Below are 14,853 nucleotides of genomic sequence, written 5' to 3'. Positions count from 1 at the left end.
TGGTGGCGTCAGCAGGAATGATGATTTCCTAAACTAGGACGTGTAGTGCAAATGACTTTGAGTATTCCCACACAAGTGCTGTAAATGAGAGAGTATTCAGCACAGCAGGATGTATCATTTCAGCAAGACGTTCACATATCTCTCCACCAAATGTCGACAATATACTGTTTTTGTACAGTTGCGTGAAAAAACAAAACCATCTCAAAAACAGGAAATGTAGAGCAGTCGAATAGGCAATTACAAGAACTGAATTTTCATAAGTAAAAAAAAAGTGAGTTACTTAAAAAAATTTTAATATCTATTAGAATATCTGTTGTAATAATTTTGTCTATTATTTGTTGTATTTTGTTATTTAAGGTGACTAAGTATTATGTAATGTATTTAAATATTTTTTACTTTAGACAACATAGAATATGGCTTAGATTTTTTCCTCAAAATCAACTACCAGTACTTCGACTTTTTCATTCAATTATTTTCTCATTAAGAAATTGTCCCTTTTCGCTTCTAAAACAATTAATATAGTTACAAAGAATATTTTCTAGCAATTATTTTTAAATGACAAATAGAAATGTTTAGTTATCACATATTAAAAGTAATTTCTTGGTTTTACATACATTTGCTAGTAATATAATCTAAAATTGCATTTGATTCTTCAATAAGTATCATGATTTATGTCTCAGTTTGTTTTTGAAGTGTCTTTCAAGTTAAATATTAAATGAGTAGGAATGAAAAAAGAATACACACGCACGCACGCATGCACACACACACACACACACACACACACACACACACACACACACACACACACACACACACACACAAAATCATTTCAGGTTGTTTCAATTTAAGCAGAGAAAAATTTTGTAATTAAAATTCCACTAAATATGTATATTTGTTGGGAATAATGGAATGATTTCTTTAATGATTATTCCATTGTAGGATTAAATCATTCGAATGCATGAATGAAGTGTTCAATGATTACAGTATGTTGAGTACTCATTCTATACGTACTGCCTGAGCGTAGCGCTCTTTTTTTCTTATCTCCATATAGTTCGAGTATTTTGTCAGATGAGTGTTTTATTTAATGAAGGTCAGGGTAAGTTAGAGTCAGTAGGCCTACGCAACACTCACACACAACATTCGAAGCTTATCATTCTGTTGTTGCTTCATATGAAGTTCTTACAATTATCATATGAAATGGAACATGTACATATTATATAACTTCATAAAGCTTGTTGTAGTGGTAAGTAAAGTGAATGAATAATCAAATGATATTGTGAACATTTCTATTATTTCGAATGGTTTTTAATGATCAAATAATTGGAATGAATTCATATGATTCTTGCCAATACTACGTAGTAACTGCTTCACGTAGAGTGGTTGAAACGAGTGCTCCTTTTGACTAGGAAGTGATGTAGAGCGAGTGGAGGCCAAACCCGAGCTCGAGCAATTACACACGAAGAGGATTTGGAAAAACCGATCTCAGATATCGTTAAGCATCACTCTCTTGCAGGACACTGGTGTTCATCCATTGTTGTGATTATCCTATGATGGCATGCCAATCCCATGACCAGTTCTTCAAAGCTTTTCCTAATAATATTAATGTAATACGGATTGCAAGACTGTGGAAGGTTTCACTGCTATATATTCTTATACCAACAAGACAGTAAACCATTCTATCACTGGATCTGTATCAATCACTGAAGTGTTATCCTCTGGTGTCTTGCAGACCCTATAAAATTGCAGTACTTAACAAGAGCCATTTAGAACATGCTTCCTTATCACTAGGATTGCCAGAGTTGTTTGAGGAAAAAATTGAAGATTTTCACAAGAAATAAGGAAGATGTATGCATACTTCCCAGGGATTTATTAGCATATAATTGGATGGAGTTATGCAACAACAGACCACCACCAGCAATTTTGTAAAAATAGTTGAAACAATTAAAAAAAAATATCTGAACACATGGTCTCTTATTTTCCACTCTCAACATTGGTTTTAGTTCTTGCTCATTTCCTTTTTCTCCGTTTTGTATTCTGCAACAACAGGCCAACACATAGCTTGTTATTGCAAAATTCACATCATATTTATTATAACCTCCTAAGTCCTGAGAGTATAGTATACTATACCATACTTCATACATGATTATGATATAAGATGTATGTGCAGAGACCCGAAGTATAGTATAATATACCTGCATTTGTGCCCTAACTGTAACCTGCAGAATTTTTTTCAGCATTTTTCCTCATGTCAGTGACATCTTTTTGAAGTGTAGAATTATACTGAACTTTAAAAATAAAACAACAACTGTCTCAAGACTCAGGAGGATAATGGTAAAAAAAAATGTTGATATTGAAATTATTTTCTTCCATGCTCAGAATCAGTTGGATTTGAACAAAATTGATACTTGTTGTTTTGTCAATTGTTCGAAGACAGGTCTGAACCTCATAAGTAACACCAATAAGGCATCACTCATGAGGCAACTAGGCCAGGAGATAATGGGGTAGGGTGGCCAGTTCCTTTCCTCCTCCAATGCATACATCGCCGATTACCTACATATTCCATTAATCATACTTCAGATTGATACTATGAATTTATAATTATTAGATCCAACAAAATACCTCAATATCTCTAAAATGTTATTTTTGCTGGTTGGTCTGTTGTTGCATAACCAGGGGTATATTTCAGGGTTGACGGGCACTGGCACTATTTTTCGAGACCGGGCAGCACCAGACCACTTTTGTGATTTCCATATTATCGTCAAATTTTGGACTTATGAAAAGTCATACTTTATTAATATTTAAACAATTTCATAGTGAGGTCTATTCTGCAGACCTAACAACCTCTTTATCTAGATTCCAATCCATGTATTTTCATCTGACAATTCTATAAGTATTCCTGCAGCGATGATGACTACCGATAATACCGAAATCCCAGAGCCAGGGCACTTTTTTGTTTAGAAATACACCACTGTGCATAGCTCTGCCGAATCGATTGTTTATTGTTGAAGATGTAAGGTTATTACCATTCTTAACTCTATTTTATACATTTAACATTATAAAATACATTTACAGAACTAGTAGCAGCTCGTCGTAAAAAAATAAGTGAAGTGCTGTTTACATATACAAATGCATGCACAGTTTTACCATTACCATGAGTAGGCCTACTATTCGTAAACTACGTACTATTTTACTAGTTCTAGAACACATGCAAACAGGAAAATTAATTTATTTCAACACTCACTCTATTTCTTGTGTACTAAGTCAATCCTCCTATCTTTCAAAGCTGCAAATGTGTCGTTGATAAAATGTCTGACTTTCATTGAGGGTAGATAATAGGTACATCTCTATGAAAAGCTATGAGGCTAATGATGAAAGTCTCTCCTAAAGTTTTTCAATCTCTTCAAACAGAAAAGCTTCCTTCATAGGAAGAATTTTTTAAGTTATTTTATACAACTTCTCTATTTTCTTAGCACTTTTTAAAAACAAAGACCAAATGGAACTCTAGGTCGTCCAGAATTTAAAACATCTTTTTATCCTCATTTTTTTAGTAGGTTATTTTACGACGCTTTATCAACAGCTTTGGTTATTTAGCGTCTGAATGAGATGAAGGTGATAATGCCGGTGAAAATGAGTCCAGGGTCCAACACCGAAAGTTACCCAGCATTTGCTCATATTGGGTTGAGGGAAAATCCCGGAAAAAACCTCAACCAGGTAACTTGTCCCGACCGGGAATCGAACCCGGGCCACCTGGTTTCGCGGCTAGACGTGCTAACCGTTACTCCACAGGCATGGACCTTTTTATCCTCATAATTAAGTCTACAAAACGGCGTTTCTAATAAATTATAAACAGTGTCCCTTTTCGGATATATATTTTCAACACTTGTCAACATTTTCTATGTACCCGGTACTTGTACCTAAGTATTTGTATAATAAGCACTATAATATTATATATACATATAATGCTAGTGGCTTGTGCAGCAAATGCTGCAAACTAAGTTCATTAGACATTCAAATAAAAATTTTTCAGATTTATTTTCAATGAAAAATACCAGACGTTTTGAAAGTTATTTGCTTCCATAATAGTGAAACATACTCCCTCTGAATGGTTTTTTTTATGCCAAATACTTTTTCTTGAACCTATTCATCTTCAGTTTTTCAGTTTCAACGCGAAAACACAGGTAACAATGTCAGGGCGAACAGTGGGTTTTTCATATGGGAGTAAAGCAATAACTATTTCAGGTCATTGTGGATTGTAGGTGAAAGTTAAAAAAAAAAAGTCAGGTTTGCTATGCTTTCGAACAATAGACATAGCACCTTGGTATAGCTGCTGTATGTAGAGCATACAGGAATCTGGCAACCCTATTTACCAGTGTCATTTTGATATTCTTTAATTATCATTTTACTGAATCTACTTAACCTTTGTAAGTTCAAATCATTAAACAGAGATTTAAATAAGAAGAAAAGGACCTCCAGATTGTTGAGCCCTTTGATGAAGGGCTCGAGGTTGATGTGGTCAATGGAATCCACTTCAGATGGACATTCACACCCTCCTTCTATTTCTACTGGGGGCTGTGTACGAGGTGCCTGTAATTGTCGGATGTTGAGGCACTTAACATACGGAGAACATAGGCTGACTAGACTCTCCACCTCTGTCTGCATAAAATCTTCAGGTGCCAATTGTTCAAGGTATTCCTGGAGATGCCGTTCCAGATACAGACGTTTCCATGAGCCCTCATAGTCACGCACATAATTCATCTGAAACGTAAACATGATCGTGCTTTAAAATAATATTGATAGGCATACAGTGTAATTCACGAAGTTACATGAATTTAAGGAGCTGTTTCATGAGGTTATTTGGATGGCATTATGCATCAACCAAGCTCCACTTTTAAAAATATTGAGATTTTGATGCCACCTGTCGTGCTGGAGGATAAACTAAATTTAGGCACACTTCTGTAGCCTTTCCTCGAAATATACCCTGATTATTAAAGAAAAATATATGCGCCATTGCTCAAATCCAATATTTCTAGTTTAGCATCAAACGACTGTGTGCCTAAATCTTTATAAATGTTGAACGTAGTTCAAATAAATATTGAAGTGCAAATTTCTAAACTAATAATGATAAGCAGAGTATAAAATATTATAGACATGTTAATTAAGAATTGCCCTGAAACTGAAGAAGCAACTTCCAGCTCATTATACGTAACAGTGCAATTATTATGTATAAATTGGCATAATTTTTCGTTATGTGAGGTACAGAATATCTATTGGGCCCTACTTTATTTACTAGGAAGGCAGAGTAGGATGGGAAATATGAACTGTGACCTGCACCACCTTATCATAATCATTAATGCGATCAGTGGCAGATTTTAGGGGCGCGCCAGGATAACATAATGCTTTAGTATTGTTTATTTCACTTCGACAGATTAATCTGGCAGCTTTAATCATGTATCTCTTTATTGTTTCTCCGTCACTGAACTGTTTTGGATCATGGGCGAGTTCCAAAGAAATTTCATAACTAGCCAGTAACAGTCTATCGTGTTCGTATTTATTCTCTTGAATAGTGTGGCACTTCTTAAGATTACTTAAGAGATTTATATGTTTTGGAACTAGCCTGATGTTTCTTAAGATTATTTAAGAGATTTATATGTTCTGGAACTAAAAATAATTACAAAAAAAATTATATTTAGCATTCTACACTTTATGTTCATACATTTGCTTCGGAAGTAGTACATACAAACAACATTTAATTTATCATACTTTTAATTCAGTGTGTTCTTTATGTCATAAGGAGTACCGTAATGTAGCTGTAAATTATTAAATTTATTAGTGCCCCAAAGGGACTTTCGAGCATAACATACAATATACTCGTATTATGTTCTCCCTCTCTAAACAACAAAAGAACTCTTCCTCTCATTCCACATGACATAATCGTTTTTAGCTCCTACGCACACACTGCTTTGACAGGCCATCTGTCACCACTGATATTAAATATTCTAATCTATTGTTTTTGTAAGAGTTAGTAAGGAGACAGAATTAGGAAGGAAAGGGGAGTAAGAAGTTGATGCCGCACAGTGCGATAAGCTGTCAAGGTGAGTGTGAATTTATTCCTCAAATGACGCATCAATGCAATATATGTGTGGCTATCAAGTCCGCAAGAATTAAATATATGTCTCCAGAATTTAAAATGTTTCAAAATCTTCTAATGCGTTTTTCTCGAAATAGAATGTCACATGGCCTATTGAGGCATAACGTCCATTTATTTCAAACTAAAACATATGAACAAGAGTATAATTCCGAATAGTTATACAGTTATTTTTCATATTGAGAAGTATATTAATGTAAATCTCACTAGAGTCAACGGCAATTGGGAAGGCAGTCGTCTGTTAGTGTTAGTGTCAAGAGAGACAGATAGAAAGAGCAAGGCAGCATACAACATTGCCACATCGTACTTCCCACATGTGCAATACTGGTACAAATAGTGCAGGAGAGAATTTAAATTATCAAAAGACAATAATGACCTTAGCCATTGATTACTGTAAACATGTCACCAAACACCCTCTTTCCTTCACTAACAATATACTTTGCATACTTGTCAATCCTACACCGCTTCTGCAGTAGTTTTTTTGCGCGTTGGCAATGTTGCAGCCAGCATCATGATGACTGACAGCATTCTGCGGTCAATGTTTTTAAAGTAATTATATACCTTAAACACTATTTCCAGCACCTTGCCTGCGAAATACTTGCCTTTTTACAGTCTCTCTTCCATTTATCTCTCACACAGTATAATGTTAGTTTTACTTATTCAGTGTACTAAAACATCCACATGTGAACAAACGAACTCGGGAAGCACTTGTTACAGATTGATTCCGATTGGTTCTACTGTACAAACTTGTGACATCACATACCAAAAATGCTATGGTGCAGACGAACGTCTTCCCAAATGTCGTCGACTCTAGAGCTTGTCTGCATTTAAGCTGTCTTATCAAACATAGAAAGACTAGACAGGAGTGTAATCTACAGTCAGCTGATTTGTTTACTTGTCTTCAAATCTGCTGTAATCATCGTTTGATGCAGAAATAAGTAACAACCAAATACAGTTGTACCACTCCTAAAGCATTGATTATATGCATTATTTATTGTTTATCAGACCAAAACAACATAAAAATTTTGTGTAACTTTTGTGTAAAATATTTCCAACATTCTGTGATTCAATGAATTTCTACTTTGACAAGTATTTATATTCAATGATTCTAAAGCAGCTGTTACTGCTATACCAATCCGTCTGTCACCTAAAAATAAAAATATAATTGACTGTTGGAAAATTATACACCATTTGATGAAGCTTAACAAAAGGACAGTTTTCCCATGAGTCCTGGCACACTGTGGATTATCTGGTACCGGTAATGAGGCTACTGACTGTCTTGATAAAAACAGAAGTAATATCTTAATACTTCATATCATCTTTATCATTCCCAACAGTTAAAAGCTTACTTATTTACAAATGGCTTTTAAGGAACCCGGAGGTTTATTGTCTCCCTCGTGTAAGCCCGTCATCAGTCTCTATCCTGAGCAAGATTAATCCAGTCCCTACAATCATATCCCATCTCCCTCAAATCCATTTTAGTATTATCCTCCCATCTACGTTTCGGCCTCCCCAAAGGTCTTTTTCCCTCAGGTCTTCCAACTAACATTCTATATGCATTTCTGGATTCATCCATACGTGCTACATGCCCTGCCCATCTCAAATACCTGTATTTAATGTTCCTAATTATGTTAGGTGAAGAATACAATGTGTGCAGTTCTGCATTGTGTAACTTTCTCCATTCTCCTCTAACTTCATCCCTCTTAGCCCAAATATTTTCTTAAGCACCTTATTCTCGAACACCCTTAACCTCTGTTCCTTTCTCAAAGTGAGAATCCAAGTTTCACAACCATAGAGAACTTATTAATATAACTGTTTTACAAATTCTAACTTTCAGTTTTTTTGAAAGCAGACTAGATGACATAAGCTTCTCAATTGAATAATAACGGCATTTCCCACATTTATTTTGTGTTTAATTTCCTGTGTCATTTTTATTTGTTACTGTTGCTGCAAGGTACCAGTACTTGAATTTTTCCACCTTTTCAAAGGATGAATTTCCAATTTTTATATTTCCATTTTGTACTATGTTATGAACAGTTAAAAGAAAGATTAATATCAAAAATATCAAGATATAATATTATATTACTTCCACGAAATTATTTCTTCACCACTTTCTCTACTGTACAATCTTCAAGAAATTTCAAGTAAAAAGAGTTCTGTCTTGATAATTCCAATTTTGTTCAAGTGTTCTAACAAACAGTCATGTCCAGTGAGTACCGGTAATCAAAAAGATACAACTGCACTTTTCTTTGAATACTCAGCAATTATATTTTGCTGTACGTTGAGACACCCCAGAACTCTACATTGGGACTTCTACTGTTTTTAGTGTTTATTGATGATATAAATGTAAAAGAATAAGTTCTGACTATCTATAATTCGCTGATGATCTTAAAATTCTTTGTATAATCAAAAGTACTGCTGATTGTAAAATTCTTCAAGATGACATCAACACAATTGTTAAATGGTCTGATAATAATGGGGTGAAAATTAACGAAACAAAAAACTTATGTAGCATCAAGGAAAGGTTGAGAAGATTCTAAGGAGAGGTTGAGAAGATTAGACTGAAAATGTAATTGTAGGTGCAGTGTAATTATCTAAGTTGTGTCATGTAATTAATTAAGTTAAATTGGTAATAGTTGGGTTTAAGAGAAGTACTTATAAGTTAGCTTTACTTTTGCTTATTGTAGGCGTTATTATAGCATCGTTTTATTTATAGTCCTAGGTTTATTGCATCTATTTAATTATTGTTAGAATTAAATTTACGTTTATTTTATTTTTTTATTGCTGTAATTATTGTAAATTTTATTAATATTTATTGTAATGTTATTATTGTATTTTATATTTCACTGTCACTGAGTCTACACCCAATTGTGTTAAAAAAACACATACACACACCATTTACTCGTAAAACTTCTACTCTAAAATTTAACTATTTCCTAAATAATGTACTAATAAACTGAAAAGATTGTATAAGAGACCTAGGCATTTTACTTGACAGTAAATTATATTTCCATAATCATGTTGATTACCAGTACAAAATATACAATTATTCCATAAGAATGCTAGGAATAATAAGATATGTAACTTGTTCTTTTTCTACATTTGATTCTCTTTTAATGTTGTATTATATATCTAGTGAAATCGAAACTTCAATATGCAACTGTAGTTTGGAACTTTATTACAACTACTAATTTATACCCTTATGTGCGTACAAATTTCTACCCACTACCTCTGGGTATAATTATGAGTTAAAGAGTGAGTATGGTACTCTAATGTCGAAGCTTATATGTTAGACAACGTGAAATGGATTACCTATTCTTTTGTATGTCATCAAAGGGGACATTATCTGTGAATCTTCCATTTTCATAAGTAATGTCAGCTTTCATATTCCTACGAAGAATTGAGAGTTCACAAACTTTTCTATACTATAAATTCTAAATCTCTTTCTCCAGCCTCCAGATGCACAAAAAAATGCTAACATGCAGGGATGTGATTCCGATCCATTTAATGCAGACGCTGCCAAACTGGTAATCATGACTACATCCGGTAGCAGGGAGGGTTCTCATGTCACGTTCCTCCAACCAACTTTAACCCCCTCAACCCCGGCTGTAAGCAACCCTTAGTCGATCACTTGTGACAGATTGTCTTTGCGATGTTGAACATATCAATATCCAATACAATGGCCAACACCTTCCTAGGACTTATGAATCCAAATATCTTGGAGTTATTTTCGATAGTAAGTTAACAAGGAGCAACCATTTGAAATACATTTCTGGAAAAGCTCATAAAAGATTCTCCCTTCAAAAAAGACTAGCAGGAAAGAAATGGGGATGCTCTAGGAATACTTTGAACACTACATACAAAATGTTTATACACCCAGTGCTGACATACTGCGGAGAAATTTTAATTACTTCACCTTTCATAAACGAAATAGAATATGTTCAAAACCAAGCTCTCAGGCTCATTACTGGTGGAATCAAAACAACTCCAATAGATTCTATGAGATTCCTCACTAATATTAACAGCATCAAAATGACAATAGAAGAAAAAGCACTGATTCAATATGAAAAACTTATCAGATTACCAGGAAACAATTGGCATTCATACAGTCCTCTCTGCAGATTGAAAACTCAAAAAAGTTTCATATCCATGGTTCAAGAATTAAAACAGAAAATCAATATCCCGAATTTAAAAGAAAACTTACAAGTTAAACCAAATCCTTTAACTTTATTAAATATAGAGTATAATCTAAATTTAACATGAAAAAATACTGAAATCAGAAGTAAACACTGAAATAATGAAACAATTGTCTTTAGAGACAATTAATACTAGGTACCCTCCACAAAACTGGCTTCATTTATACACCGACAAATCCTTGATCTCCAGAGAACAAGGTGCCGGTGCAGGTGTTACGTGCTGTCTCTTCTCACTATATAGATCTCTTGGATCTGGAACAACAAGTTTTGATGGAGAAATCATTGCAATAAGAGAAAGCCTCAGGAATCTTCTATGCCACATCAATAAATTTAAGAATGCAGTCATACTGTCAGACTCCAAAGCAGCTATTCTATCAATAGTCTCTAAACACACACCTTCATCTCAAACAGCAGAAATAACTAAAATGCTCACTCTCAATTAATATCACTCAATAAAAGAATTGCATTCCAATGGATACCATCCTGGGAAACAAGAATGCGGATGCTTTAGCAAAGATGGGCAGCACTGCTATTTACGGACCTGTTACTAAATCTACGTATTACTCTGTGAAAAGATTTATTAAATCTACATACTTAGACTTCAACAAACAAAATTTGATAACACAATCTCAAGGGAAGAAATGGAACTCTCTGCATCATAATCCACAGTTAATTCCCGATTTACCACGAAACTCGTCTGTAGCTGCATTTAGATTGGCAACAGGCCATGACTGTTTGGCCAAACACCTGCATAGAATTGGAATATATCAGTCCCCTAACTGCCCATTGTGCAACTCAAACCAAGAAATGGATTCGGTACACCTCAAAATCTGTGCTTCAGTGGCTGACCATGATAATATCTTTGAAAAATATTGGAGTGCAAGAGGTCAAATGACTTTATTGTCAAACGCCTGGCATTAGAAAACAACAACAAAACAACATGTCAATCTCAGTGAATACTCATAAATGCTCATTCCAGGTAGATTGGGAAGAAAAATTCTTGTGTTGTGCTCATGCAGAAAACGTGATATGTGTACTATGCAACAAAATTATTATAGGAATGCCCAGAAGCAATATACACAGACATTATAAACAATGCCATAAGATTCCAGCTTAATTACAGATAAGTAATCATAGTTTGAAGCTTAATACCTATACAATAAGCTAAAATAATAATATTAGCTAGATCATTTTCTGTGTTCATAAATTTTTAAACAAAATTTCGCTCTATCTTTTCTATTTCTCTCTATCTGAATTTATAGGACCGAAACATACAGAGCAGCTTGAAAAATATTAAGTAACCAGAATAGAGAGGAGGCAAATGCCTTGACTCAAAAACAAAAGGAAATTCTTGCCAGTGACATAATTGCAGGGGAAGTCGCAAAATCATTGAACCCTTTTAGTGGCAGGGAGTTTGTTAAAAAATGTTTAATAAGTGTGGCGAGTGTTATGTCTCCCGAACAAAAGGAACAATATGAAAACATTAGTTTATCTCGTTGTACTAACTATAGAGAGAAGAATAGAAGATATTTCATATCTGGTGGATGAGCAACTAAAATCTAGTATTTCCCCACTCATAGCGTATTCACTTGCTTTTGATGAAAGTTCGAACATTGCTCAGTCAGCATGGATCTTAAGGTAATTATCATTTATATCATTTATTTTTATATAAACTTCATGTAATAAAATGTGTACAATTAATTTGATTGTAAAACATTTATGAAAGCATGCTTAACAGAGATAATGTGTGCTCATATATTATGTTTCTGTTACAGTTCACTACTGCACATGAAAGGGGTGAAGTACATTCTCCTATCACGCAAACTCTCCTCTGTGTGGTGGGTGGTATCTCAAAATGTGCTGATTTAATGTAAAGTACCGTAGTAGCATACTGATAAGTGTTTTAAATTATTTTATATAATCTGTAATTATGAGACTTTTGTGATTTCATACATAATTTTATATAAAATGGAACTCTCTGCATCATAATTAATTCCTGACTTACCACGCAAATCGTCTGTAGCTGCGTTTAGATTGGCAACATGACTGTTTGGCCAAGCACCTGCATAGAATTGGAATATATCAGTCCCCCAACTGCCCATTGTGCAATTCAAATCAAGAAATGGATTCGGAACACCTCAAAATTTGTGCTTCAGTGGCTAACCATGACAATACCTTTGAAAAATATTGGAGTGAAAGAAGTCAAATGACTTTATTGTCAAACGCCTGGTATTAGAAAACAATAACAACAACATATAATTTTATACCATAATATTGCATTAATAGTAATATACGTTAGTTTTATGTAGCATCAACAGCAGTTAATCTTGTTCTTCTATATATTTTTTTGTATTTATTATGATTTCATTGTTTTAGAAAGCTGTAACTCTGTTGAGCTATTTATATTGTTTTTATTTGTATTAGACCTAGTTACTGCTTTTATAGTATTACTGTGCTGAACTTTAACTGGTCAACGACTATTGATCAGCACATGAATGAATGAATGAATGAATGAATGAATGAATGAATGAATGAATGAATGAATGAATGAATGAATGAATGAATGAATGAATGAATGAATTACCGGTATTATTATTATTATTATTATTATTATTATTATTACTACTACTATTACTATTAACATGTATTTTCATTAGTTTAATATTCATCCTTTATTAATTTTATCAGACATGATACATAGGTGTGCAGTGCTTTGCAGCAATAAAAAAATAATACAACATATACAGACTAAGGACATAATGCATGTTAGCTTACACTCTCCCATCGATCTTCACTACTTCGTTTCCAATATATTCCATCTTCTATCAATGGTACTGTTAAAGTGAGAGGAAGATCAGTAGAAAGAGTCTCCAAGAGTAGACAACGATCTTCATCTGGCAGTTCATTCAGGACTTGCTTCACTGTGAAGGGATAAGCCTATTAATACCAATGTTAAAATATTCCATGTCAAATCTCTGATTTTTCTCTCTGACACTTCAAATTTAAATGTTCACTGATGAACTGTGGCTTGCCCTATTGGCTGCTTTCTTAGGTGAAAATAATATTCTTCTTAGTAGTTAACTAGGGACGAGAACCTAACCACAGGTTTCAAGATACATTTTCCTGAAAACTTTACTTCAGAATTTTGGATTAGTGACCCATTTTCTGTTGACGATACCTTATCATAATCCATAACTATTTCTGATAAAGACAAGCTCTCTTATGATGGAAGTCTGAGGCAAGTGATCAAGAGGATGAATTTAATAGACTTTTAGTTGGTAAGAGGAAATGAATACCTTTCATCTCAGAAAAAGCTGTAAAATTTGTTATGGGTTTCACAACTACTAATCTTTATGAATGTATGTTTTCTTCTCCAATTTATTTAAAAAATAAATACAGGAAGAAGTTGAATGTTGAACCTGATTTAAGACTCAAATGAACTCAATTGAAAACCTGACATAAGGAAGTTGAGTTTTCCTAAACAAGCACAACTTTCATCCTCAAATTGTATTTATTTATTTCACTTACAGATTCTAGCATCAGCAGGGATATTGTGTGTTTATGATGTATTTTTTTCTTAATATTTAATCATTTACTATTACCGATATGTAACAAATAAGGCTATGCCTATATTTTTTTTGTTTATTTTATGGAACACTCCAGTGAATAAATTCAAAGAGAAATTATTTCCTAATTAAACACGCCAAAACAAAGCAATCAATTATTGGCATTGGAGCATAGAAACGTTAATTATGATCCTGGGAATGACACATGACATTTCCCCATAATAAGTTTGGTTAGTGGCACAGCCAATGTCTTAAATTAAAAATATTGGTATGTCATTGAAATGGCTGAGAACCACTGATTTAGACTAATTAAACCAGGAACAAACAAAACTGAATTAAAATATACGAATGTGAATAGTCAAATTAGTGAAATAAGAAAAATTAGAATGTCGCCCTTTAAGGCAATTTCTTCTAGTGACTAAGGACAATGGACAATATAATAGCCAATCCACTAACAGATCCTGTGGTGACTGAGTGGTCAGATCTTCAGCCTATCATGCAGGCAGTTCGGCTTCGAATTCTGGTCATGCCTGGGATTTTTCATTGAAAAATCCATAGTGACACTTGTGGTGGACAAGGTCATAGTTGGGGGTTTTCTCGAGGTTCTTCCATATCCCCATATTAAGCATCTACATTATTCCGTAAACATTTCTCCATATTGTCATCATTCCATATCATTCTCCGAATGCCAGCTGGCGACGCATGGAGGAGGCTGGCTTAGAGACGAGGGGGGTTGCTTGCTTGAAACCTGGGTATGCAGCGAACCTTAGTGTAGTCTGACTGTGTGGGTTTGGGAATGCGCCTAGCTTGAGGGTTAGCACAATATATCGTGAAAGTCGCAGTGCTGGGTCATAGTGCTCCCCTCACGAAATTCAATCCCATCCACTAACAGCTCTGGGTAACTATTAAAACATTACATATAACAGCAAATAGATACAATGTTTAC

At 34.1% G+C, this 14,853-nt stretch overlaps 1 protein-coding gene across 3 annotated transcripts in view; it reads right to left on the bottom strand.

Annotated features, from left to right (window-relative positions):
* LOC138701620 (dynein regulatory complex subunit 5-like) overlaps window positions 1-14,853 on the bottom strand; it is a 64,643-nt gene that overhangs the window by 34,596 nt on the left and 15,194 nt on the right. For 2 of the 3 annotated variants that reach the window (XM_069828695.1, XM_069828696.1), the window contains exons 3-4: window positions 13,117-13,262; window positions 4,468-4,755 (exon numbers count right to left, since the gene is read on the bottom strand). In XM_069828695.1, the coding sequence (XP_069684796.1) occupies window positions 4,468-4,755; window positions 13,117-13,262 (434 nt within the window). The remainder of the gene's footprint in view (window positions 1-4,467; window positions 4,756-13,116; window positions 13,263-14,853) is intronic. The other variant, XM_069828697.1, reaches the window with a different exon arrangement.

This window comes from Periplaneta americana, chromosome 6 (genome assembly GCF_040183065.1).
Source record: "Periplaneta americana isolate PAMFEO1 chromosome 6, P.americana_PAMFEO1_priV1, whole genome shotgun sequence".
In the NCBI taxonomy this organism is placed as follows: domain Eukaryota; kingdom Metazoa; phylum Arthropoda; class Insecta; order Blattodea; family Blattidae; genus Periplaneta; species Periplaneta americana.
This window is presented reverse-complemented; position numbering and strand designations above follow the sequence as displayed.